This window comes from Mustela nigripes, chromosome 16 (genome assembly GCF_022355385.1).
Source record: "Mustela nigripes isolate SB6536 chromosome 16, MUSNIG.SB6536, whole genome shotgun sequence".
Lineage (NCBI taxonomy): Eukaryota > Metazoa > Chordata > Mammalia > Carnivora > Mustelidae > Mustela > Mustela nigripes.
The window spans coordinates 50,720,990-50,747,751 of record NC_081572.1 but is presented as its reverse complement, the minus strand read 5'-3'; the positions used below and the strand labels follow the sequence as shown (position 1 = coordinate 50,747,751).

At 42.3% G+C, this 26,762-nt stretch overlaps 2 protein-coding genes across 20 annotated transcripts in view; one reads left to right on the top strand and one right to left on the bottom strand.

Moving 5' to 3' along the window:
- Positions 1-15,905, bottom strand: part of PIGL (phosphatidylinositol glycan anchor biosynthesis class L) — a 67,533-nt gene extending 51,628 nt beyond the window's left edge. For 2 of the 3 annotated variants that reach the window (XM_059380646.1, XM_059380647.1), the window contains exons 1-2: positions 15,341-15,905; positions 10,387-10,486 (exon numbers count right to left, since the gene is read on the bottom strand). In XM_059380646.1, coding sequence (XP_059236629.1) covers positions 10,387-10,486; positions 15,341-15,575 — 335 coding nt within the window. In that variant the 5' untranslated portion in view covers positions 15,576-15,905. The remainder of the gene's footprint in view (positions 1-10,386; positions 10,487-15,340) is intronic. The other variant, XM_059380648.1, reaches the window with a different exon arrangement.
- A 246-nt stretch (positions 15,906-16,151) lies between these two features.
- Positions 16,152-26,762, top strand: part of NCOR1 (nuclear receptor corepressor 1) — a 154,708-nt gene continuing 144,097 nt past the window's right edge. For 14 of the 17 annotated variants that reach the window (XM_059380641.1, XM_059380644.1, XM_059380637.1 and 11 more), the window contains exon 1: positions 16,693-16,886. The gene's annotated coding sequence lies outside the window, so the exon portion shown is untranslated. Of the gene's footprint in view, positions 16,249-16,691; positions 16,887-26,762 lie in introns of those variants that run through there. The other 3 variants (XM_059380628.1, XM_059380640.1, XM_059380642.1) reach the window with 3 other exon arrangements.

The following is a 26,762-nucleotide window of genomic DNA, read 5'->3' as shown; positions in this document are numbered from 1 at the left end:
TGAAATAAATATCACAATACCGGGGCACCTGGGTAGCTCAGTGGGTTAAAGCCTCTGTCTTCAGCTCAGGTCTTGATGCCAGGGTCCTGGGATCGAGCTCCGCATCGGGCTCTCTGCCCAGCAGGAAGCCTGCTTCCCCCTTCCCTCTCTGCCTGCCTCTCTGCCTACTTGTGATCTCTGTCAAATAAATAAATAAAATCTTAAAAAAAAATCACAATACAGATTAACCTTGAATCCTATTTTCTAAAATGTTTACTTATTTACTTAAGTAATCTCTACCCAACGTGGGGCTTGAACTCATGATCTCATGGTCCTCCAACTGAGCCGGCCTAGCACCCCACTTTGAATCCTATTTTTCTTAAAGATTTTATTTATTTTTCTTAGAGAGAGAGAGAGAGAATGAGAATGAGTGGGGGCGGGGAGGGTACGGGCAGAGGGAGAGGGAGAAGCAGATTCCCAGATGAGCAGGGAGCCCAACGCAAGGCTCCCTCCAAGGACCCTGGGATCACAACCTGAGCCAAAGACAGATACTTAATCAACTGAGCCACCCAGGTGCCCCTTGAGTCCTACTTTTTTTTTTTTTTTTTTTAAAGATTTTATTTATTTATTTGACAGAGAGAAATCACAAGTAGATGGAGAGGCAGGCAGAGAGAGAGAGAGGGAAGCAGGCTCTCCGCTGAGCAGAGAGCCCGATGCGGGACTCGATCCCAGGACCCTGAGATCACGACCCGAGCCGAAGGCAGCGGCTTAACCCACTGAGCCACCCAGGCGTCCTTGAGTCCTACTTTTATGGTATATTTGTAACATCTTCCAAGGAGCAGTACCAGACACAAATGCAGGCTTTGTGAAGGCCACCCCTCCTTGGTCCCACTTTATTTCTGCCGCACTGCTTCCCCTAGTTCCATGACTTGAAGACTCAGCCTCCCTTCGGTTCCTAGAATAAGATCCCTTTGAAGCAGTACTGAAACAGCTTTCGGTTCTCGAAAATAATAGCTCCATATCGGCTAGGCCTACTTCAGTCTCCATTCCGGGTTTCTTTTCTAGGAAACACTGTTGTCCTTTGCGCCTTCTGGGAGAATGGGAGCCCTGGCTTGCTCTTGCCAACTGGGCCTGGATCTGTGCCCTTGAGCCTCAGCCCGGTCACTTCTTTGTGTATCTGGAGAAAAGGACTGCAGGAGGCTTTATTTTAATCTCTTACAGGGAGAGGATGCTTGGTCACATCTACTTTGGCAGACAAGCATATGGCCTTTTTTTGCTTTCGTTTTTTGTAGGGGAAAGGCTCTTACTGGGTCTCAAGAGGAGAGGGGGGGTTTAATTACCAACATGACCCCAACAGTCCCAGACTTTGCTCTGTGGTTTCTCTTTCACTGTACGATTTGTATGGATTTATTGGAAAACACAAAGACTTCCAGGAACTGCTAGCAAGCCAGACTCATTTATGCTTCCTAGTAGGTACTGGATTCTATCTCCCTGCTCAGCTAAAATTAGTCTGTAAAACTCTTGGGCTTGTTAATGCCAAACTGATGTGAAGACAAGTACTGGGAGAGATGGGATTTTTATTGTGCCACAACATTTTTATGGAGCCACATCTACAGGATGGCAAAATCAGGAGCTGTAGAAAAACCCTCCCAAAGCAAAGGACTCATTTAGAACTTTCCAGAAGGTTAAAAATAACTACACAGGTCAGGGACCCAGACTGTTTTATTTAATTAAAGGAAGTGAAAACAGTTTCAGTGAAGTCTCAGAGTCACCAGTGCTGGGTTAATGAAGAGAAAGTGAAGAAAAGGGGTCGGGTCACTTGGGTTCTTTGAGAGCACCCATTTACATGCTGGCCACAGGAAGAAAGCTTATGGTGTGAGTGGAGTCATTCATTTATTCGACAAACAGGTACTGAGCAACTACTATGTATTGAAGATTATGACAGACATTGGGGATACAGGAACAAGAGGAGCTTTCGGTATAGAGTAAAAAATTGGGGTGTATTCTAGGATATAATGAAACTGTAACAAAAGTGCCTAGGAAAATCTAGGCAAATCAGGGATGGTGCCACGGTGTCTAAGGTAACCCTTGAGTTGAGGTTTGAAGGAGGAATAGGACCAGTGAGGGGTTAGGGGAGAAGCCTGCTAGAGGAGGGGCTGGCACATGCAGAGGCGTGGATGCATGAGAAGCCATGGTACATTTGAGGCCCTGCCTAAATATGGCACTGGACCTAGATGGGGGTACTGGGCAGTCCTACCTACTTTTGTCGTGGGAATATATGTGATATGGGTATGAGCAGGTGCCAGCCGATGTGCCTGAGTGGGGAGATAGTGATCAGACCACGGAAAGCTTTGAGACCTTGCAAGTCTTGTTGAACAAGAGTTCCTTGGGCCCCAAAGCACTTTAATGGGCATGGGTTATAATTGGGGGGGATCTGCTTTGTTTTATCTCATCATGATCAGGCTTCTCTTGAATCCCCACCTTTTCCAGTCAGAGCACTTTGGAGCCACATAGCTGACCTTCTTCCCACTCACCTTCCAGAATGAGGCCCATGAGAAGACTAAAAGGCTTAAAAGCATCATTATATTTTCAAGGAACTCTGTTCAATGCTTTGAATTTATCAAATCAAATCTTATCACATGTACACAAAATTATTTTTAATTCAGCATTCACTTGTATGGATGGAAGCTGAGTAGAGAGGGAAGAATATTTTATTAGATATATGGGATAGTCTTTTAAAAAATATATATAGGGCACCTGGGTGGCTCAGTTGGGTTAAAGCCTCTGCCTTTGGCTCAGGTCATGATCTTGGGACCGAGTCCCGCATTGGGCTCTCTGCTCAGCAGGGAGCCTGCTTCCTCCTTTCTCTCTGCCTGCCTCTCTGCCTACTTATGATCTCTCTCTGTCAAATAAATAAATAAATAAAATCTTTAAAAATATATATATATAAAATTTAGAAATTATATATTTTTTTTTCTAAAAAAACCTCAAACTGTACAGAATTCTGTAGAATTAAAAAGTGAAAGTATCCCTCTTCCCTGCCCCAATTAAGTAGCAGGTACTATTAACAAGTCTGGCACATATCTTTTTTTCATTTTAAGGATTTATTCATTTATTTTAGAGAGAGAGCGAGAGAGCATGAGAGGCAGGGGAAGAGGGAGAGAGAGAGAATCTCAATCAGCCTCCATGCTGAGAAGGGAGCTAGAAGGGCATGGATCTCAGGACCCTGACAGCACGACCTGAACTTCAGCATATGCACAGTGAGACAGCTTTGCACAAATATAGCAGCAATAACTGTTAATGCCAGCACCTACAATTAGCTCCAAAACCTTGAACTTCTCTTTCTTCAACATCTAGCATGGTACACTGCCCATTCCAGACATTTAATATGTATCCGTTAACAACAATTTAATATCCTATGACTCAAATTAGCAGAATACCTATGGAGGCACTAAGAACCAGGTAAAGTCACCAAAAGTATCCATTTAGTTGTCTAATGATGGAGACTATGCCTTCTTTTCTTGACAACTGAACAGTCTTGCTTCTGTAAGTGATTAGGTGAGTGGTTTACTGGGGTGAGCTCCTTGGGCTACATGTTTTTCTGAAATCAAGCAAGGAGGCTTAGAACAACGGAAGAAAGAACTGACCACACACAACGCCAACCAGATGTATTCTCCATACACGCTGGTCGCAAATGGGTGACCTACTTTCCTGCAGAAAAGCAGGAATCAATTCTGTCTTCCTTGCTCGTTTTGGTTCCTACCACTGCCATTTATTAAATGACCTTGGAGAATTCTCTTAATCTCTCTGAGCTTCAGCTTCCTTGTGTGAAATAAAGAAAGGATGATAAAACCTAACCTGTACAGTCAAAGACTCAAACAAGATGGCCTTTGAGAACGTGTGCTGGGAGTGGGGCAGATATGAGACAGAGTAGTGGAGGCAGAGGCTCTGGACCAAATGCCAGCTCTAGCACTTACTAGCTGGATGACCTCAGGCGAATTATTCAACCTCTCACCAAACCACGGCTTCTTATCCACGACATGGGAAAAATTATTGGATTATTTTGAGGAGTAAGTGAGATCATGTCTTTAATATGGTTTTTGGCACTGACAGTAATGGCTGAATAGTTATTTACCATTATCACTATGAGTGTTAAGTCTTCCATAAAACTTTTCTTTTCTCTTCTTCCCCAAAATTCTTTTCTTTGGCTCCTCTGAATAACCTAAAGTAAGATTCCAAAGCTCTGCTTTTTCTGGGTTATGAAATGTGAGGCTGAAAGAATGAATAAAGATGGAATGTTGCTAGGGACTGAACTGTATCCTCCCAAAATTCATGTGTCGACGCCTTATCCTCCTATGTGACTGTATTTGGAGATAGGGTTTTTAGGAAGTAATTAAGGTTAAATGAGGTCATAATTGTAGAGCTCTAATCCCGTAAGACTGGCGGCCTTGTAAGTACAGAATGAGAAATTTCTTTGTCTCCTCTCTGTGTGAGCATACAGAAGAAATCAGCCATCTGCAAGCCAAGATGCACACCCTCTCCAGAAACTTCCAGCCTCCAAAACTGAGAGATAATGAATTTCTGTTGGTTAAGCCATGCAGGCTGCGGTATTTGGTTATGGCAGCCTGAGCTAAGACACGTGGCTTCTTTGACTTCTTCAAACTGGATTCTAGAAGTGTTTACTTTGGACAAGTTGACTACCTCTCTACTGTCGCATTTCACAAGTAGGGGATGTTCCTGAAGCTACATGATCTTCAAAATACATACAAAAATTAGTAAATTGAGACAGATGGCGAGAATGATGACCTTGATAACCAAGCTAAGATCTCTGTTTTAAGGGCAGTTTTCACACAGATCTGGCTCTGAATTAAACATCCTGCATTGCTGGACAAAGCAGACACCACACAGGGGGATGTCTGTGTGTGCAAACGGGGTGCCGGGGCACAAGCCCATTAGTATTATTACTGATCTTAATGGTGAGAAAAGAAATCACAAGTACCCTGACAGAATAAAAGGGAAGTATGTCACTTTGAAAAACAAACAAGCAAGCGATTTCTTTCACAGATTCACTCAAAACCATATTACCTTTCATGGTTTACAGAGGAGGAAGTTTAGGAACAGAGGTTAAGTAACTTAATAAGGTGACAGTTAATAACTTGATAAAGCTGGGGCAGTTGGGGAAGTCTGGCTCTAGAAAGCATGACAGAACCTATTAGCACAGATAGAGAAAAAATTCACCACGATGACCCCATTTTCCCCGAGCCAAGGAAAACGGAGAATAAATTAAACTTTTTTTTTTTTTGAAAGATTTTATTTATTTGACAGAGAGAGATCACAAGTAGACAGAGAGAGAGAGAGAGAGAGGGAAGCAGGCTCCCCGCTGAGCAGAGAGCCTGATGCGGGCCTCGATCCCAGGACCCTGAGATCATGACCTGAGCCGAAGGCAGCGGCTTAACCCACTGAGCCACCCAGGCGCCCTAAACTTTTTTCTTTTTTTTTTTTTAATGTTTATTTATTACATCAGTAATCTCTACACCCAATGTCGGGCTTGAACTCACAAGCCCAAGATCAAGAGTCACTTGCTCTTCTGACTGAGCCAGCCAGGCACCCTTGAAAGTTTTTTCTTATCTCTTTGTAGGGTACTGAAATGACAGGAGCCCTCAAATGCAACACAATGAAGGTTAGTTCCCAACAAAAATGCCTAACACAATGAAGAATATCTTTTTAAAAAAGATTTTATATACTTATTTGAGAGAAAGAGCAAGAATGGGGGAGGGGCAGAAAGGGAGGAAAGGGAGAGGGTGAGAATCTCAACCAGACTGTGCTGAGTGAGGAACTCTATGCAGGGCTTGATCTCACCCTGAGATCATGACCTGAGCTGAAACCAAGAGCCTGGCGCTTAACCGACTGAGCCACCCAGGCATCCTAAGAATATCCTTCTTAATCGGCAGCCAACACAGTTAATGGTAAAACACTAGATGTGTTCTTAGTCAATTCATCAATACAGATCAAGTTACCTGTTCTTACCACAACTGTCAAACCTAGTTTAAGAAATTCCGCCCAAAGTTATAGTAAGAAGTAGAACACAAGTAAGAGACATAAGTAGGAAAATGAAAGACTGTATTAGCATTATTTGCAGGGATAACCCATAACGCTAAGAAAATCAAGTGAAATGCTGTTAGGTTCTTTAAAGACATTTTGTAAGTGGATGGATATAAAAGAAATACACATAAAAGTCAGTAAATATTCTCCATACCAGCAGTGAAGTCTAAAAAAAAAGGTGTATCAGAAGAAGTCTTATTCATAACAACAACAAAAAGTAAGATAAGCCACGATAACCTTAATAAGAATGTTTTTGGTACCCAGATGAAAGAAACTATTAGTCCTGTCCTTTGTCTCAGTAATTTATCATCTAGGAATCTACCCAAGGAAAAGGTCAGAACTTCGAAGATTATCAGATTTTAAAATACTTTAATATTGGGAAAATCTGAATATTCAATAGTAGGAGAACACTAAACAGGCCGTAACACATCCGTGTGATGAAATCTTTAAGACCATTCCAAGGACTATTTAGTGACTTGGGGAAATGCTAAAAGAATTTTTTATAGCAGCTGATGCTAATTTTGCTTGATACTGGGGTTCTTCTCTGAGCAGGGAATTCTTATTTGCTTCACAATTTCCTGAACCATCCCCATGCCCACTCCTTGGGTTACATGATACCAAATGCATAATTCTCCTCCTCATTTGTGGTTTTCTCTTCTTGCCTTGACTAATCTCCATACTCTCTTATCGCCCCACCGATCCAAGCAAGGGTGACTGCAGCCACTCCAATGGTTTTAATTCTTCCTTATGCTAAGGATGTCTAATCTGTTCTTTACCATAACCCAATTCTTGCCTTAAACTATGAGAGCTGACCTTTATCCATCTAGCTCTCTATGCCTGCAATTTCCATTATCCCAGATTTCTTCTGTTCTTGCACCATCTTCAGTAAGACTCACATCATCCCCTCATCTCCATCTCACCTGCTGGACTCTAAATTGACACCTTCTCCTTTTGCCAGGACTCACGCATGAGACTGATTAGTCTGTGGTCCTAAGCTTTTCAATCCATTCTATCATCAGAGTGATCATTCTAAAACTTCAATTAATTAGTTAATTAATTAAGAGAGAGAGCACAAGTGGGAGGGGGTCGAGGAGCAGAGGAAGGGAGAGTGAATCCTAAGCAGACTCCATGCTCAGTGCGGAGCCCAACTTGGGCTTGAGCTCACGACCCTGAGGATCATGACCTGGGCTGAAATCAAGAGTCCCTTGGTGGTGCTCCTGGGAGGCTCAGTTGTTAAGCATCTGGCTTCGGCTCAGGTCATGATCCCCGAGTCCTGGAATGGAGCTCCACATCAGGCTCCTTGCTCAGCAGGGAGCCTGCTTCTCCCCTGCCTGCCATTCCCCGTGCTTGCTCTCTGTCTCTCTCATTCACTCTGTCAAATAAACAAATAAAATATTTAAAAAAAGGAGTCCCTTGGTCAACCTACGGAGCTACCCAGGCACCCCCAGAGTGATCATTCTAAAGCAAACAACTAATCATCGGTCTCCACTATTGTTTCTGTTTCTTTTGTGATATCATGAAGGTTCAAATAGTAAGAGATACATGTCTGCCAGGACTAATTTATTTGCCACTCATCTAAACTCCATCCCCAACCCCCAACCTCTTCCACTGTGGGAGGAAGCAGCTAATTAAAGCAGGTGCTGAAATGAAAAAGGAAACCCAGGGAGAGTGACTCAGCTCATGGACAACGCATGGGGACAATCAAAGCCTAGCAATCCATCAGATTTTTCTCAACAAAGTGGTCTTTTTGTTTTTTTTAAATTTTTATTTATTTATTTGACAGAGAGCAAGAGAGTATAAACTGGGGGATCAAAAGAGGGAGAAGCAGGCTCCCTGCTGAGCAGGGATTCCTATGAGGAGCTTGATTCCAGAATCCTAGATCATCACCTGAGCTGAAGGCAGATGCTTAACTGACTGAGGCACCCAGGTGCCCCTGAATTTTTTTAATTGAAGAGGCAGGTCGATAACAATGTATTGTATACATTGTATTGTATTGTATACATAATATGTATATTAATGTATATTAATACATGCCAGAAAATCAGAGAAAAGGCACGTGGTATGGTACTCGGAATTTTTTCTATTATAAAAATTTATGAATAAACAAAAAAGTTAAAAGATTAGTATAATCTACTCTCGTGTATCTTTCACCAGGGTTGAAACCGTTAATATTTTACTATTTTGGCTTAATCTATATAGGTATGCATTTTTTTTTTCTGAATTATTCTGAAGTATATTGCAGACATTATGGTCAGTTATATTATATTTAGCCTTGGTTTTTAATATCTGCTTTTCAAGTATTTTTTTATTCATGTTTTATAAAATCCTTAAAGATTTAAAAAGAGAATAATTATGTTCATGTTGTTAGAAAGCAAGACTTACAGTGTGAGAGAAAAGAGATTGGATGTAAAAATCAAAGGTATTAAACAAAATCCCTGAAATATTAACTCTATGTTGTAAGCATTAGTATTCCTGATTTCTTTTTCCTTAAAAAAATACATATTTACTAGCTCTGTCCACCATAACACTGTAGCAGTAAACACTCCTAGTAACTTTGGTTATGGTCTCTAAACACCACACCCTCCCAAGAGAGACCAAAGCTCCTTGGAGGGAGGGCTGATGCCAGGACTGGGGCAGGAACGCATACAAGAAGGTGATGGGAAATCTCATCGTCCCTGACAGCAAGCAAATCCTACAAAACTAAAGAGACCATAACAAAGGACACAGGAGCTAACATTAAGAGGCTCAAGAGTCAAAGATGAGACAACTGGAGAAACAAAGAACACAACCAAAACAGAAAACCTGAATACATTAAAAACACATAGGTACCGGACAAAATAAAAAAGTGGCCTCCCCATCCAAGCCACAAAACAATGGGTTACCACTGGAGGTACACAGGGCATCGACTCCTTATTCTGAAAATGGCAATTAAAGAATTAAGCATTTAGGGGCGCCAAGGTGGCTCAGTCAGTTAAGCATCTATCTTTGGCTCAGGTAATGATCCTGGCACCTGGGATGGAGCCCTCAGCAGGGCTCCCTGCTCAGCAGCAGGGAGTCTGCCTCTCCCTCTGCCACTCTCCCTGCTCCTGCTCCCTCTCCCTCTCAAATAAATAAATAAAATTAAAAAGAAAAAGAATTAAGCTTTACCCTGTCTTTTCAGATCAAATTATATACTAGGGTAACTACATAGCCCCAGCTGATAAAGCTTTGCTTTGCCGAAGAATTACAGCTAATACATTTAGAATGCAGGGGACATTCAGACACTCAGCATTTGGCTATTTCTAGTTAACCAATGATTCAGGCAATCATGAAAGCATTACATGAAAGGTGGGTGTGGGTCTTTGAAATGAAAGGAGCAGCCGTTGCCACGTGAATTCACTGATTAGTGGTAGAATCATTATAAGCGAGACGATCGGATAGCATGTGGTCTCCTGAAATGATTCAATGTGACGTACACAGTAGTTTATAGCAGTATTCTTGCTCCTGAAAGTTATAGCTAAGTTCTAGTTTGCAAGAAATATGAATGATAGAAGAACAACTTAACACTATGAGAAGACGGGCAGACAAGTCCAGAAGGCATGACATTCTATATGACAACTAAGTTTTTTCAACAAAGACAAGGTGGGGGAGGGAGGAAAGGACAATGAATGGCAGATTATCAACCAACTATATCCTGCGTGGACTCGTTTAGTCCCTGACTTGAACAAACCCAACTGAAAACACTTTGAGCTACTTGGAGAAATGTCAGTATGGACTGGGTGCTGGGAGGGCATCAACATTATTAATTATTAACTTTGCTGGATGTGATGGTAATGGCATTGAAAGAATGTCTATCTTCTTAAAAGATGTATATCTCGCTATCTTCTTAAGGGATGTATATTTAACAACGCAAGGGCGAAACAACCTGATGGCTAGATTTTCTTTAGAAAGGCTTCGCACACACAACAGATGTGAAATGGGGGTAGACGAAGCAAGTATAGAAAAGGCTTGATAATTACTGGGCTTCAGTAATAGGCATATGGGGGTTCATGACATGGTTCTTTATCCTTCTGTGTATTTTTGAAATTTTTGTAACAGTATTTTTTAAAGATTAAAAAAGTAGCTATTTTTAGAGACAGATCTGAACAGAAGTTGAAAACATTTATTTGCATTACACTGTCATTTAAAAACAAATGTGAAACTATTTTAAGTGGACTTCTCAAATAAGATGTTCTTACCCACCCACATTAGTTTTTTTGTGTCTTTTGAGCGTACCGCTGCCTATTTATGGCCAATGAGTTTCTACATTTTTGAAGGATAAATTACCTGTTGTCAATAATCATTATACTGGAACGTGGAATCCCCAAAACATCACAGCTCTGCAAAAGTTCTTTCTTACGCATCTCCCCTTGATTGTAGTAATTTCCTGAAGATAACAAATATACAGTGGCAGATTTCTTTGATAGTGGAAATCTATCAGTTTATTCATTCTTATCTCATCTTGTTCCCTACGGGATGTAAGCCACCTGAAAAATTTGTGGTTACGATAAAAAGCTGAAGGAAATACTATTCACTCCTGTGAGATGACTGACAGCAGCCCAGTCTTTAGAATCATCACCATTTAATCCTTCCCCATCACTGGATCTACCTGTCTGTTCCTCCGTTGGTCTGCCTGCATTTCAGCTGCATGCTACAGGCAGTACTGCATATCGCCAAGACCACGGACTTTGGAGTTCAGCAGATTTAAAACTGTCTCTTCACAAACTGCCCAGAGTAAGTCAGGTACCTGGGCATTCTATTAATTTGGGAACCTTTAAATTGATAGTCCTTAAATATCTGCTGAATATTTATTTAAAGAAGAGGCTCTTACTCCTGAGTATTACAGGAAAATGTGTCCCTGGGGGGTCTTGACCACATCAGTGCCCCAAATAGCTCATATATCCTTTCTTTTCCCAACACATACATTGTTTCCTATGAATCGTTCTGCGAAGTACGGCTTCTCTGTATCCTTACAATAATATACAGTGAAGGTTTAGTACCACTTAAACTGCACTTACAAGCAATTGTCTAGCTAATGCACCCCTTAATTCAACTCTCCAGCAGATAATTGCATGTGTACTGTATGTTAGTTACTTAACTTTCCTGAGCCACAGGGTCTCCACCTGTGAAGTGGAGATGACCATCTCCTACAGCTGTCCTGAGAATTCCAAGAGACAATACACAGCCACCCAGTTCAGTAGGCAGTATTTTCTCTTTCCTCAATTTCTTTAGCTTTACACTCCCTGCCCCCCCCCCCATTTCATTTCTTCCTAAATGACAATCTGTTTTCATCATCCTGACCAAATGACATCCCCTCTGGGAAGTCTCCCATTTTCCTTGGCAAGTCTCCCATTTTCCAGTATTCTGCTCAGACTTATGAACTTTCCTCCATGATCAGATTAATAATTCCTAAATGTCACTGACCTTAAATGTCACAGTCTCATTCAACTTTGTGTCATCCTGGTGTCCAGAACACTTCAGGCACTCAGGAAGCACTGAACCAAGAGGGGCTTCCTTTACTGGCCAAATAGCCCAGAGGAAAACAGCCCCACCAGACCTTTCCTCTTTGGCCAGAGTTACCTTAGTGCTACTTGTGAACTGTCTGCACCCAGAAAGGAGACAGTCATTACACGGTATCCAACACAGGGATTAACCCTAAGACTCCAGATGATAACTTAGTTTTGTATTGTCCTCATCACTGTATTTTAGTTTTTTTTTTTTTTTAATAAATTAGGAGTGTGGGTAATGTTTAATCTGTACCTTTTTGAGTGAGTTGGGGATTTTAAAAGCAATTAAAAAAATAGAAGTAATTAAAAATTTCTAAGAGGGGTGCCTGGGTGGCTTGGTTGGTTGAACATCCAATCCTTGATTTTGGCTCAGGCCAGGATCTCAGGCTCTTGAGAAGGAGCCCGGAGCCATGGGCTCTGCCATGCTGGGTGTGGTGCCTGCTTAAGATTCTCTCTCCTCTCACTGTATCCCCTACTCCCATGCTCTCTCTTATAAATAAATTAATCTTTCAAAAACATTACAAGAGAGAACTATTTATTTATTTTAAAGATTTTATTTATTTATTTGACAGAGACACAGAGACATCAAGAGAGGGAATACAAGAGGGGGAGTGGGAGAGGGAGAAGCAGACTTCCTGCTGAGCAGGGAGCCCAATTCCAGGCTTGATCCCAGAACCCTGGGATCATGACCCCAGTCGAAGTCAGATGCTTAACGACTGAGCCACCCAGGTGCCCCAAAAGAAAGCAATTTAAATGTCAAGTTCAGGGTGCCTGGGTGGCTCAGTGAGTTAAGCCGCTGCCTTCGGCTCAGGTCATGATCTCAGGGTCCTGGGATCGAGCCCCATGTGGGGCTCTCTGCTCAGCAGGGAGCCTGCTTTCCCCTCTTTCTCTGCCTGCCTCTCTACCTACTTGTGATCTCTCGCTGTCTGTTGAATAAATAAAATCTTAAAAAAAAAAAAAAGCTTTTGAATTAAAAAAAAAAAAAAGCAAACAATGTTTGCTGTATTATTACCTGTATCTATTTACAATTAATATCCTTAATAGCACAAACTGAGTAGGAAAGTGCTCAGACCCATATTCACAATACATGAAAAATGGGTTAAACTCATTGGCAACAAAAGATTTGAGGGGAAAAAGTGTTATGCCAAGAAGTAATATTACAAAATACTAGTCAGTGTTAGAGAGGGTGCTGTATTTAGGCAGATACTCTCACTACCTGTCAGTGAGGATATAAATTGGTATGTTTTGGAGAATCTGATTTGCATGCAAAGCCTTAAAAACAGACAAATTTAGAAATCAGCCCTAATGAAATAATAAGAAACACATAAAGATGTTCACTGTTTTCTGTTAATAGTGATAAACTGGGAAAAAAAAATCCCTCTAAATATACATATAATAAAGGGATGACTATATTAAGGTTTATCTCTATGAAACTGTTTAAAAGGCTATTATCCTGAAACCAATGTTACACTGTATGTTCATTAACTAGAATCTAAATAAAAACTTGAAACAAACAAAGGCTATTATTATCTAGTTCTTATTAACATGGGTAAATGCTTAAATTATGTTTCACAAGAATGTGACCCTAATCTAGCTTGTTTTCACTGTTTAATTTCACTGTTTAAACTAAGGACTAGTATATAATTTCTTTTAAGTACTAAGTTTTTTTTTTTTAATTAAAACTATGCTTTTTAGAGCAGTTCTAGGTTCACAGAAAAATTGAGGGGAAGGTATGGAGATTTCACTTTAATCCTCGTACCTACACATGCATAGCCTTCCTCATTATCAACATCCCCCATGGCAGTGCTATATGTTACAATGGGTGAACCTACAGTGATACATCATAATCACCTAAAGTTCATAGTTTAAGTTAGGGTTCCCTCTTGGTGGTATACAGGATGAGGGTTTGGACAAAAATGTACAAAGACATGCATCCCTTATAATATCACACAGTATTTTCACTGCCGAAGAATCCTCTGTGCTTCTCCGATTCACCCTCCTTTCGTCCCAACACCAGGCAATCACTGATCGCTTTACTGTCTTTATCATTTTGCCTTCTCCAGAATGTCATATGGTTGGAATCACACAGTATGTAGCCTTTTCAGAGTGGCTTCTTTCACCTAGTGATATGCTGTTAAGGTTCCTCCATGTTTTTTCAGGGATTCATAGCTCATTTCTTTTTAGCATTGAATAATACTCCATTGCCTGGATGTCCCAACTTACTTGTCTATTTCCTAACCGAAGGGTGTTTTGGTTGCACTCAAGTTTTGGCAATTATGAGTCAAGTTGCGATAAACATCTGTGGGCAAGTTTTTGCATGGACATATTTTCAACTCCTTTGGATAAACACCAGGGAGGGTGACTGCTGGAAGGTTTGGTAAGAGCATGTTTAGTTTTTATAAGAAACTGCCAAACTAAGTCTCCCAAAGTGGGTGAAGCATTTTGCATTCCCACTACCAATGAGTATGAGTAAGAGTTCTTCTTTCTTCACATCCTACGCATTTGGTATTGTTAATGCTGTGGCTCTGACCTTCTAATAGTGCACAGTGCACAGATTTTTTTTTTTCTTTTAAAAATGGCTCTTTTAAACCTATAATTTCTTTTTTATTTATTTAAATCCAATTAATTAACATATGCACATACATTTCTAATAAATATTTGGTAGGGGCACCTGGGTGGCTCAATCTTGTAAGAGGCTGCCTTCTGCTGGGGTCATGATCTTGGGGTCCTAGGATCCAGCCCCCAGTAGGGCTCTCTACTCAGTGGGGAGTCTGCTTCTCTCTCACCCTCTGTTCGTCCCCACTGTGCTCTCGCTCTCTCTCAAATAAATAAAATCTCTTAAAAAACAGTAAAAAAATAAATATTTGGTAAGGAAGCAAAAACTAATGTACAGTGAAAAATATAGAATTATATAAAATGGAGTATCTGTAAAAAAACAGTGTCGAAACAGAACTGTAATGACACACAACTAAGTGGGAAAAGAGGTTATGAGTATTTGTTAAAAATAACTTTATTGAGGTTTAATTTTACATACCCATTGTCTATGTACAATTCAATGACATTTATACAGTTGGGCAAATATCACCAGTATCATGGTCAGGTTTTGTTTTCTCAGTCCATCTTTTCTGTATGATAAAGCAGGACTTACTCTTGGAGACGCCTCATCCCTCGAAGTTGGTGGAAATGAACTCTAAAATTATTTTTTAGTCTAATGATCTGAATCTCTCCCTTCAATTTGACATATGCAACGCTCTAGCACAAAGTGGATTTTAAAAGCCGCAGGAAGGTCCTGTGCTACCTTTCGGAGTAAAGTGGCAAGGGTCGAGCCGGCACGCTACAGCCTAGATTGTTGGGTGTCCCACAGGAAGATCATTATTCTTGGTCCTTTAGCATATAAAGAGGTTCCACAGAACAACGAGTAGAGAGTCGCAGTTGCCAGCGGAAACGTAGGTATTAGATGCAAGAGATGTGAGCAGTTGTCTTGTGCTCCTCAATCCTGCTGGCAGCTAAGTACCTCAACTGGGGACGACCCCCAACCCACCTGGGACGTTGGCCGCTGCAGTCCACAGGCTGGGGCCACCCTCCTCCGTGAAGTGCCCAGAGAAGGGACCTTCGTTGTCCTCCCTTAGCTCCCTCAACTTAGCTTCCCTTCGGGGAGAAGCCCACTGAAATAGGTTGGCACTTGAATACGCATCACAGCCCCCGCTCCCAGCGACCCGCCTACAGCCTCCTACCTGCAGAGAAGCAGAGCAAAGACAGCCGGTGCCTCAGGCGGGCCAAGCCTAGCAAAGTGGGAGCAAAGAACATGGCTTCATCGTCGGGGTGCGCGATCACCAGGAGGGTCTTACTTCCATCTCCCGGGACGCCAGCCGGCTCCTGACTTCTCATTCTTTCCCAGGAGTCCCAAACCCAGAGGAAGCCCCACGCTACGACCGCAGCGACCAAACACAGAAAACCCACGGCTTCCATCCTCTCTGGGTGGCACTGCGCCTGCGCGGGAGGAAGGCTGCAGCACACCCAGCCTCCGGCGGGAAAACTGCAACCGCGGAAATTGCGTTCCGAGTTTCACTGTTCTGCCGACCAGCGGCTTTCAACGTTGGGCTCCTGTTGTGGCTTTTGCAAGGACACCTCCCAACCATTCTTTATCTAGTTCTCTCTACTTTGTGGAGCATCTACGACGCCTTTTGCCTTCTGGGTTTCGGAGACGAGCCCCTTGCTGTCCAGCTTTCGGCCCTGTCCTTACAGTGCTCTGGGTTTAAAAAGAATTATTTGAAAACACCCGCCCTCCCTCTCTTGAATTCACTCCTCTCTTCAATTCACACTTTTGTGACTCATTTATTAAAACCCTAGACTTCCCCCCAATTATCTGGTCGGCCCCTTCTCCGAATGAACCGACTTGGTTTTTCCTTCTCCATTTTGGCATGGGGAGCGGTGGCTCCTCGGAGGGAAACGCACGCGGTGACGAGGAACCGTCCAGTGGTTTCCCTAGAAGAGTAAGACCGAGAGAGCGCACTTCGCGGTCGCCGAGAGCCACGGGCTCCTCCGACGGGTGACTTTAGATTAAGGAACGACATCACGGACAAATCAGCATCGTCTGACGTGCTGTGAAGTCCCGCTGCGAATTACAGCCGCAGACCCTTGGGTAGGTCGCCGTGCAGCCCTCCGGCTCCCAGCCCTGGGGACCTGACTTTCCTTCCCGCAGCCCGGGCCGAGGAGGCGGCGGCCGCCGCGCCGCGGAGGGCTCGCAGGGCCCAAGGCATGGCCTCGGATCCTTCCTTTTCCCACGGCCCGGGGAAGGCCCTGAGCGCGCGGCAGCCGGCCGGCTCGCGGCGAGCGCCTCGGCCCGAGGGCGCGATGGCAGCGCGCTGGGTCCGGCCGGGCGCGGCCGCGGCCCCGGCCCCGTCTTCGCTCGAGGGGACCGCCGCCGCCAGGCCGAGGGCAGAGCCGAGGGGACCCGGCGCGGGGAGGCCCAGGAAGCTCGGCCGAGGTAGGAGCCGCGCTCGGCCAGCGGAGGGAGTCGGTCTCCCAGCCCTCCGGAAGGAGGAGGAGCCGGCGCCGGAGCCGCCTTAGCGGCGGCCGCCGGAGTCAGGGGGGAGGGAGAGGGGTTGAGTCAAGATGGCGGCCAAGGTGGCGAAGCAGCAGCGGCGGCGGCGGCGGCGGCTGGAGTGAGCTCCCAGCTCGCCGCGCCGAGCGAGGTCCCGGGGTAGGGACCCGCGCCGGGGCCGCGTCCTGCTCCTCAGGCCCGGGGGCGCGCCGGCTACCACGCTCCGCCAGCTCCTGGTGAGTAGGCCACGGCGCCCGCAGCCCCGGCCTCCGGGCCCCCAGCTCGCTCCCGGGCTTCCGAGGGCTCCTAGGGCGCCGGCCGCCGGAGCGGCTTCTCGGTCCAGCGAGGGGCGTCGCGGGCCCGGTAGGTCGGGTCCCGCCGCGGACGCCCGGGCTCTTCCCCTCGGCTGCCCGGGGCGAGTCGGGCGCGGCGGGGAGCTGGGGCTGGGCGAGTGGAAGAGGCTTATGGAGTTTGGAGGAAGAATGGGCTGCGGCCGGCCGGGTGTCCTGTGGGGAGGGGGCGTGCGGAGTCCTGCGGGCCGGGCCGAGGGAGCCGGGGAGGGCCGGGGGAGCCCAGGTGGGGCCGGCACAGGTGGCGGGCCTGGGCTCGCTCCGAGGCGGAGTTGGTGGCAGTCTCGGGAGTGTGGAAGGGCTTCAGGAGGGTGACAGCGATGGACAAGTGCGTGGAGAGCAAAGTAGTTCACCTTCTAAGCAAACCCCTTCGGGGTGTAATGGCGAAGGGTGGGTTGTGGTGGAGATGGCAAAGATCGGAACCTCTGCCTTTTATTATCGCTGTTTTACTGGGTGAAGTCGGTGAATTCTCATTTATAGAGGAAGAGGGATTTGGGAAACTGTAATTGAGAAGCCGGTCTTCTGGGAGAGTGGACTGAATTCTTCGATTGGACTGGATTAGGTGTAGTCGTTACTAGAGGTGGACGTGCGAATAAGTGATTTTTGTGAAAAGTGTTTGCTTGGGAAGCGTCAGTTTTCTTTTACTGATGGTGCATGCTATGGCGCCACTTCAGCAGAGTTAACCTTGGAGAGCAGTGGTACAGGTAGTTCTAATCTTTGGGATTAGTGTACTCACCTGTATCAGATTTGCTTCCCTGGGCATGTCCTAATTAACATGGAAATTTGCGTTCCTTGTGTGCATTTTGGTGAGGCAACGAAGAGAGGCGGAACCCTGAGCCAAGAGCAACAGGCCCGGGATTTAAAAATGACTACAAACACTCATTCTCTTTCGTTCATCATGTCTTGATCCATAGCTCGTGCCAGTAGATCCCATGGAATTGTCCTTTTCCATAACTGAAGGTCCGTTGGCATTATTTAATTTTTAATAGTTAAAAAAAAATGTCTTAACATGCCCTTTCATAAAGACACTTATTGGATGAACCAAGTGGCCTAGGCTCAGGAGCAGATAGAACAATTTTATTGTCTTACTTAGAAATGGGTAAAAATTACCGAAGAAATAAACACAAGTTGTTGGAGGAAGAAACTGTTTGTATTCGCTTATTCTGTTAGATCCGGTGGAAGCTTATATTTATTTATTTTAACATTTATAATACACAGTGGCCTTGCCTTGCTTTAAGCACACCTGTCAGTGGAAATCAAGGTTAACACGCGTATATATATAAATAATATGCATATGCTTACATACATACATAAGGATGGGATTACTTGCAATACCAAAATACTCTTTCCTTTTGCAAAAGCCTTGCCATATGTTGAACTACTCCCCCAGTGAAAATACAATCAGGACATGAGTCCTGATTCTTCCTTTTACTATTTGACATTTTGGAACATGATCAATCTTTCTTTGCTTCCATTTCTTGGTCTATGATAGTAGGAAGGCATCCACTCTCCTAGGGCTGGCTGCTGTGATCTTAAGAGAGTTAATAGTTATGAAATTGCTTTAAACAGAAAGGGTTATGTTTCTGTGAGGTAGTAACAACTTCCTTTGCACTCCTCTGAAATGCTTATCTGCACATCTCCCATGGCGTTCACACACACTTTCTACCTTGTATTTAGGTATTTCCGAACTAGTTTTATCTCTTCTTGAGATCAGAATAGGCCCTTCTCCGATTTTATCTTTGTTTGAGGCACTATGTAGGATTTTATTTTATTTGTAGGATATTGGCACTGCAAATGTTTGTTGAATGAATAAACATTGTATTCTAATTAGAAAAATGTGTTCACATTACACTTTAACCTAAATAGGCCTGTTACCCACTATGAAATATCTGTATAGCTGTGATTCCCTCCATGGCCTCTTAGGAAGATCTATTTTATTTTTTTACTTTTTAAAGATTTTATTTACTTGATAGAGATCACAAGTAGGCAGAGAGACTGGAGGAAGCAGGCTCCCCGCTGAGCAGAGAACCCGATGTGGGGCTCGATCCCAAGACCCTGGGATCATGACCTGAGCCAAAGGCAGTGGCTTTAACTCACTGAGCCACCCAGGCACCCCATGGAAGATCTATTTTAAACTGAATTTCTTGTTGGATATAATCAGACAGTATTCTGTGTGTTCACATAATTTTTTTTTTTTTTAAGAAATTGCTTGAAAATAACTTATGTTTCTTTGAATTTAACTGAGTAAAATTTGGTTCCAACGCTAGGTAAATGTAGTCAAGTTTTTGTAAGCTTTTTTTAAACTTTGGGAAGTGGAGAGATTTTCTTACCATTACTGCAGTAGGAAGCAAAGGCTTTTGAATAGGGCAGGCATAGATGTAGGTAAATTTCAGGCTATTTGTTACTCAGGTTTTGGTTTTGTTTTTTTGAGTGTGTTTTGTTACTCAGTTTTAATTGTATTTCGGATGTCTTATTTGCAAGTTTAAATTCTTACTGATGCCTGGGAACTGGAAGTCTGGCGTATTTAGTTACTTCTGTTTCTTTTCTTCAGATGTTGCATTTTTCTAGAATACCTTCCAAAGAAGTAGTAAAGCTTGACCAGATTTATTTTCTATGGACACATTTGTGGATTAGAGATTCATATGTAGTTCATTCACTTGTTCAACTGGTGTGCCGTGCCTTTTATGTTCAGGGTACATTACTAAATGCTGTAAAGGTATAAAGTTGAGCAGATCAGTTATGTGCACAAATAAGTTAGTTAGGATTGCCTGTTATTTTGCCTTTTTCAGGTTTGAGGATGCAAGAAGTACATTTAGATTGATGGTTAAGAAAACACTTTTTTTTCTTCTGTCGGGACTTAGGAGTATTGAAAAGCTATGAAAAGCTTCTGTCATGTAGCAATAAGTGTATGTAGGGCATCTGTTTTTTATTTGGTATTCTTGTGATGGTGGTTTCCCTTGAACGTTTTTACTGTTCTTCTACCATTTTTTCTACCCTAGAAGCTTGTGTGGTCAAAATATTAGTTGGGTAGTGTTCAGATCCAACATACTTCTTTTTTTCTGTTTTTGTTCGTTTGTTCTCTTTGCATTTGAGAGTGAGACCATACAAAGCCATGTTAATGTTCTTATGGAGTTCTTCAGTTGGACTCCTGTGTGTGCTGTTCCTTTTACTTAAAAGTGATCGCAGACCCCCCCAAACCCACAAGACCCTGCCCCCAACCCCACCTACATTGGTTAAAATTAAATGCTGATAATTTATAGAAATTATAGGATTTAGATGACAATACATAGTAAGACTAGATAATAATAGACTAGATACTCTAGTCTTATTTTACTTGTGGATAAACTGAAGATCATGGAAGTGAGGTGATTTCCCTAAATTGTTGCAGTTGGCCAGTGGTAGGATCCAGGCTTTTGACATCCAGTGTAGGACTCATCCATTCCACCATCTCATGCATAGGATGATTCAGTGTTATGATTGATAATTAGAACAAAAATTGAGTGGATGGGGAAAGGGAGATAACTTACTCAGTTAGGTATTGAGTTTATCATAACTTTAAATTTCCTCAGTGAAAATATAGTTTGAAAAAAATTAGTTTTGATCTACATCAGTAATATGATCACTGGGAATTATTTGGTTTGCTTAGTTTTTAATCTATGATGAGTATCTTCCTAAACAAAAATGTCTGAGGTTATCTGGACCTAGTGATATTTTATGGAATTTAGGTTTTACAGTAATAGAAATTGTATTAGGTCGATGGTTAGGAACTTCTGAGACCCAAACAGGCTATAAATTGCTTTATAAATTAACTATTGCTTCCTTTACTTTCTTTCTTTCTTTTTTTTTTTTTTAAATATTTTCTTTCTTTATTTGGGATAGAGAGAAGAGAGCACAAGCAGGAGGGCGGAGGGGCAGAGGGAGAAGGAGAAGCAGGCTCCCCACCCAGCTGGGAGCCCGATGCAGGGGCTGGAACCCAGAACCCAGAGATCATGACCTGAGCTGAAGGTAGATGCTTAACTAATTGAGCCACCTAGACACCCCCTTGCTTCACTTACTTTCAAACTTCTGGACTTTTTTTTTTTTTTTTTTTAAAGATTTTTTTTTTTTATTTGACGAAGATAACAAGAGGGCGGAGAGGCAGGCAGAGAGAGAGAGAGAGGAGGAAGCAGGCTCCCTGCTGAGCAGAGAGCCCGATGTGGGACTCGATCCCAGGACCCTGAGATCATGACCTGAGCCTAAGGCAGAGGCTTAACCTACTAAGCCACCCAGGCACCCCATGAAGTGTATTCTTAATGCTGTGTTGAAAAGAACACGTGTAATAGAAAGAATCAAGACGCCCTTCAGCGGACGAATGGATAAAGAAGATGTGGTCCATATACACTATGGAGTATTATGCCTCCATCAGAAAGGACGAATACCCAACTTTTGTAGCAACATGGATGGGACTGGAAGAGATTATGCTGAGTGAAATAAGTCAAGCAGAGAGAGTCAGTTATATGGTTTCACTTATTTGTGGAGCATAACAAATATCATGGAGGACAAGGGGTGTTAGAGAGGAGAAGGGAGTTGGGGTAAGTTGGAAGGGGAGGTGAATCATGAGAGACTATGGACTCTGAACAACAATCTGAAGGGTTTGAAGTGGCAGGGGGGTGGGAGGTTGGGATACCAGGTGGTGGGTATTATAGAGGGCATGGATTGCATGGAGCACTGGGTGTGGTGAAAAAATAATGAATACTGTTTTTCTGAAAATAAATAAATTAATTAAAAAAAAAGAACACGTGTAGTATTAGTTTTCTATAGGTACTTACGCTGTAAAATTTAAAGAAAGAAGCGTATGTTCTTTTTCAACTGATATTCTCACACGAGTACTGAAGCATGTCATTCCACTCGGGCTGTTAGATAATATGCCTGTTTAGCCTAATGTGCTTTACTTCTGAAATCTACCACATCTAAATTCTGCCTTTTTTTTTTTTTAATTCTGCCTATTTTTTGAGGGTTTAATCACATATTACTTTAGCCAGGAAGTCTTCCTCCTACTCCCTGTTCTCCAAAGATGTGTATTTCTCGTTTTGGAAGTTCTTAGTGCTTTACTTATGCCTCTATTATAATATCATAGTTATTTAGGTACATGTCCATTTAGTCCCTGTTAGACCATAAGCCCATTGTGGGCATGTCTGTATCTCATGTCTAGCCCAGCTTCCAGAATAACATTGTACCCAGGAAGTGTGTAATAGAAATTTGCTAAATGCATAAAAAACCTAAGTGCTAGATTTTTTTTTTAAAAGATTTTATTTATTTATTTGACAGACAGAGATCACAAGTAGGCAGAGAGGCAGGCAGAGAGACAGGAGGAAGCAGGCTCCCCACTGAGCAGAGAGCCGGATGCGGGGCTCCATCCCTGGACCCTGGGATCATGACCTGAGCCGAAGGCAGAGGCTTTAACCCACTGAGCCATCCAGGCGCCCCTAAGTTCTAGATTGTTGAAGAAGCTGACTGATACACATGTGGGAACTTGGTGAATAGTTTATGTAAATTTAAAGTTAAAAAAAAAAATTTACAGCAGGCAGAGTGAGAGGGAGAAGCAGGCTCCCTGATTCCAGACTTGATCCTGGAATCATGACCTGAGCCCAAGGCAGCCACTTAATCAACTGAGCCACCCAGGCTTCCCAGTTTATGTAAACTTAAAAACAGATAGAAATTTACCAGCATCAGCGAGAGAAAAAAAAAGTATAATCTGTGAATTATCAAATCATTTAAAAAATATTTTTGTCAGTTTACTGGGATTTTGGGGAGAAAGAGAAAGGATGGGATTGGTTCATCTGACTGTATTTGCAAATAATGGTAGAACAAGCATATGTGTGCATAGATATATATATCTATACACACACACACAGGGAATTTTGGAGTAGTTTCAGTGGTTGGAAAAAATTGTGAATTAGTGAAGTAGCGTTATTGAAGAATACCTTTGAAGGGTTCCCTTTGAAAGAATAGTGCTGATTGGTTTTATATCAAAAATTAAATCTTTAGGCCACCTGGGTGACTCAGTGAGTTAAGCCTCTGTCTTCGGCTCAGGTCATGGTCCCAGGGTCCTGGGATCGAGCCCCACATTGTGCTCTCTGCTCAGCAGAGCCTGCTTTCCTTCCTCTCTCTCTGTCCGCCTCTGCCTACTTGTGATCTCTGTCTGCCAAATAAATAAATAAAATCTTAAAAAAAATTTAAATCTTTAAGTAGACTAGTCAAGAGCAGAGGAAAAGTCAAGATGACCAAGTTATTTTGACTCACCCCACCGTCTACTTGGAGGAATAAAATTTGGGCTGGGCTTTTTGTTTTCATTTTGGTTTTTGTTTGGTTATATATGAATAACCTGATATCAAACCAGAATAAGTTGAGGTTACATTTTTCTAGGAAAATTTGACACTTAGTTTTGCTGTGAGGGTCACCGTTCTGGTTACAGTTTGCCTCTTTCTATTTAACTGACAGACTCTACTTGACATTTTTGTTGTCACAGACCATTCAAAGTCAGAGTATTTGTTTTAGGCAGTTCATTTCTATTGGCACTAGTGTACAGATTTGTATAACTTGAAAGTATTTGTTTTAAATTGTAACCATCATGTCTTTGAACTGTATTACTTTTGATTAGGTCCTTTTAATTCAGTTTTGAATTACAATAACGTTTATGTATTTGGAATGAAACCAAAACTTGTGCTTTCTAGGAGTTACAGCCTAAAATATACACAGTGTAAATATACCAGATGTAGGGAGTATATAGTCCATTAACTCTGTGTGTGTGGGTGCATATGTGTTGGGGGAAGAGGGAAAGAGAGGGAAGGAGGGAACGAAACAGAGCAGGAGGGGAAGGGTGGAAGGAAAAGTTGCTGTATATTCACATAGAGCCATTTTAATTGAGTGAAGGAGGTTGTGTTATTTTAGAATCTTTGTTTCATCTATTGTAAGTAATATGTTGTTTTACAGAAGTATATAGAGAAGTTGAAAGTACCACTTCCTAGATACAATCTTTTAAGTGTTGTGTATTCTTTCAGATTTTTTTTTTGTGTGTGTGTGTAATTTCCTATGTTACAGGATCATAATATATTGTTCTTTCCCGCTAAGTGTTGGAATATTTAGAGCTACTTCTGTCATTAATGGCTGCATAGTATCGTTTATGAAAATACATAAATAATACATGATTTGTTTAATCTATTTATGGCTACTGGTGTTGTTTAGTTTTGTTCTGTTTTGTTTTTCAGAAAAACAAAGCTGAGGTGAATTATTTGTGTGTATTTATTTTGTGTACTGGTGCAGGCAACTTTGTAGGGTGGATTCTGGAAGTAGAGTTGCTGTTACCTCCATAGTACAGGTTTGGAAAGATACTGATACAAGTGTATGGGTGTGCCCCAAACCCTGGCCAGTAGTGGATGTTACAAATGAAAAATTTTGAAAATTTAAAGGGTGTATGGGGGGAGTGATTATAATTGGCTTTTTATCAATTACTACTGACGTTGAAATTTTTTTTTTTTTTTTAAAGATTTTATTTATTTACTTGAGAGAGAGACAGTGAGAGAGAACATGAGCGAGGAGAAGGTCAGAGAGGGAAGCAGACTCCCCATGGAGCTGGGAGCCCGATGCGGGACTCGATCCCGGGACTCCGGGATCATGACCTGAGCCGAAGGCAGTCGTCCAACCAACTGAGCCACCCAGGCGCCCGAAATTTTTTTTTTATGAGGGGAATTGTGTTTCTTTTATAATTGCCTCCTTTTGGTTATTTTTCGATGGAGAGTTTTTCAGACTGATTTGAAGAGCTCTCTATATTAAGGCATTCACTTTTTTCAGACATGTGCACAGTCTCCCCCCCCCCCCTCCCCCAAGCTATTCTTTTGTGTGTTTGTTTTTGAGAGAGAGGGAAAGAGACAGGCAGGGGGAGGGGCAGAGGGACAGAGAATCTGAAGCAGGCTTCATGCCCGAGCCAAAATCAAGAGTTAGGACACTCAACGGACTGAGCCATCCAGGTGCCCCTCCCTTTTGTGTTATTATGTAGTCTGATATACCCAGTCCTGCTCTGTGCTGACTGTGTGACCTTGGGCACATTACCTAACCTCTCTAAGCCTTAGTTTCCTTATTTTTTATTTTTTATTTTTTTTAGATTTTATTTATTTATTTGACAGAGAGAAATTACAAGTACACTGAGAGGCAGGCAGAGAGAGAGAGAAGGAAGCAGGCTCCCTGCTGAGCAGAGAGCCCGATGCGGGACTCGATCCCAGGACCCTGAGATCATGACCTGAGCCGAAGGCAGCGGCTTAACCCACTGAGCCACCCAGGCGCCCCCTTTAGTTTCCTTATTTTTAAAATTATATTATTATTATTATTTTTTTTTAAAGATTTTATTTATCTATTTGACAGATGGAATAGAGAGAGGAAGGAAAGCAGGCGCTCTGCTGAGCCTAGAGCCTGATGCGGGGCTCGATCCCAGGACCCTGGGATCATGACCTGTGCAGAAGGCAGACCCTTAACTGACTGAGCCACCCAGGCGCTCCTAGTTTGTTTATTTTTAGACTGGAGATAATGTAAGATAACATTTAGTACAGAGGCTGACACATAGTAAGTAAATAATAAATGTTAGCTGTCTTCATTAGTAGTCCATGTATGGCTTCTGGGTTTCATGCTCTACTTAGATATGCTAAAATTTAAAATATTCACTTATCAAACTAAAAAAGTAACGTGAGAAATATTATTGCACAGTATGCTACTGATTGTTTTAAAGAGGAAAAATAATGTATACATATTTACTTGTATGTTATAGGATATTTCTGAATGAAACTCAAGAAACTGGTAATGTTGGTTGTTGTAAGAACTGAGTCACTGAAGCATGTAAGAAGAGAGGAAGACTTGACCATATGCCTTTTTGTATTTTTTAGACAAAGAAGTCCCCAGATTTTAATGGAACTTTCATTCTTTTTTCTTTCCTATTTTTTCACTTCTTATTTTTTTGATTCATCTGGAATTTCTTTCTAGGGTAGGAAATGAAGTAGAGAGATTTGGGGAATATACGTGTGTATGTTTTCTCCTCCAGGTAGTTAGCCAGTTGTGTGAGCACTGTTCAGTCAGCCTTTGGTCCACTGATTAGATTCGTAACCTTCGTCGTTTACTAAATATGTTCAGAACTGTTTCTATTTATTATGTTCTTGATCTCATATCTTTTAAATTGCTGTTTCATAATTTTATTATTTATTTACTTACTTTTTAAAAAGTTATTTCAGTAAGAGAGAGAGAGTGTGGAGGGTGCATTTGGGGAGTGGGGGAGTAGGCAGAGGAAGAGGGAGAGAGAACTTCAAGCCAAGTACCTACTGAACGTGGAGCCTATCGTGGGGCTTTATCTCACAATGACCTGAGGTGGAACCAAGAGTTGGTTGCTTAACTGACTATGCCACCCAGGTGTCCCAGATTTATAATTTTAAAGCTGATAGGTTCCCTCTTCAATACTCTGTTTTTTTTCCCTTAGCTTTGATAATTCTGGTCCGTGTATTCTCCCAGATGAACTTTTGAATTATTCTGTGATGCTCAGTAAGACATCTTCCTGAGATTTTTATGGGGAATACTGCATATTGACTAGAAATACCAAAAATTTATAGGTTAATTTTGGAAGATTGACTTTATGTACTTCCTCTTCTTTTGTTCAAATAGACTTTTTTATGTTCTTCAGTAGGTTTTCAAACTTTTCAAATAAGTTCTATCCATTTTTTTCTTCTTTTTAAAGATTTTATTTAT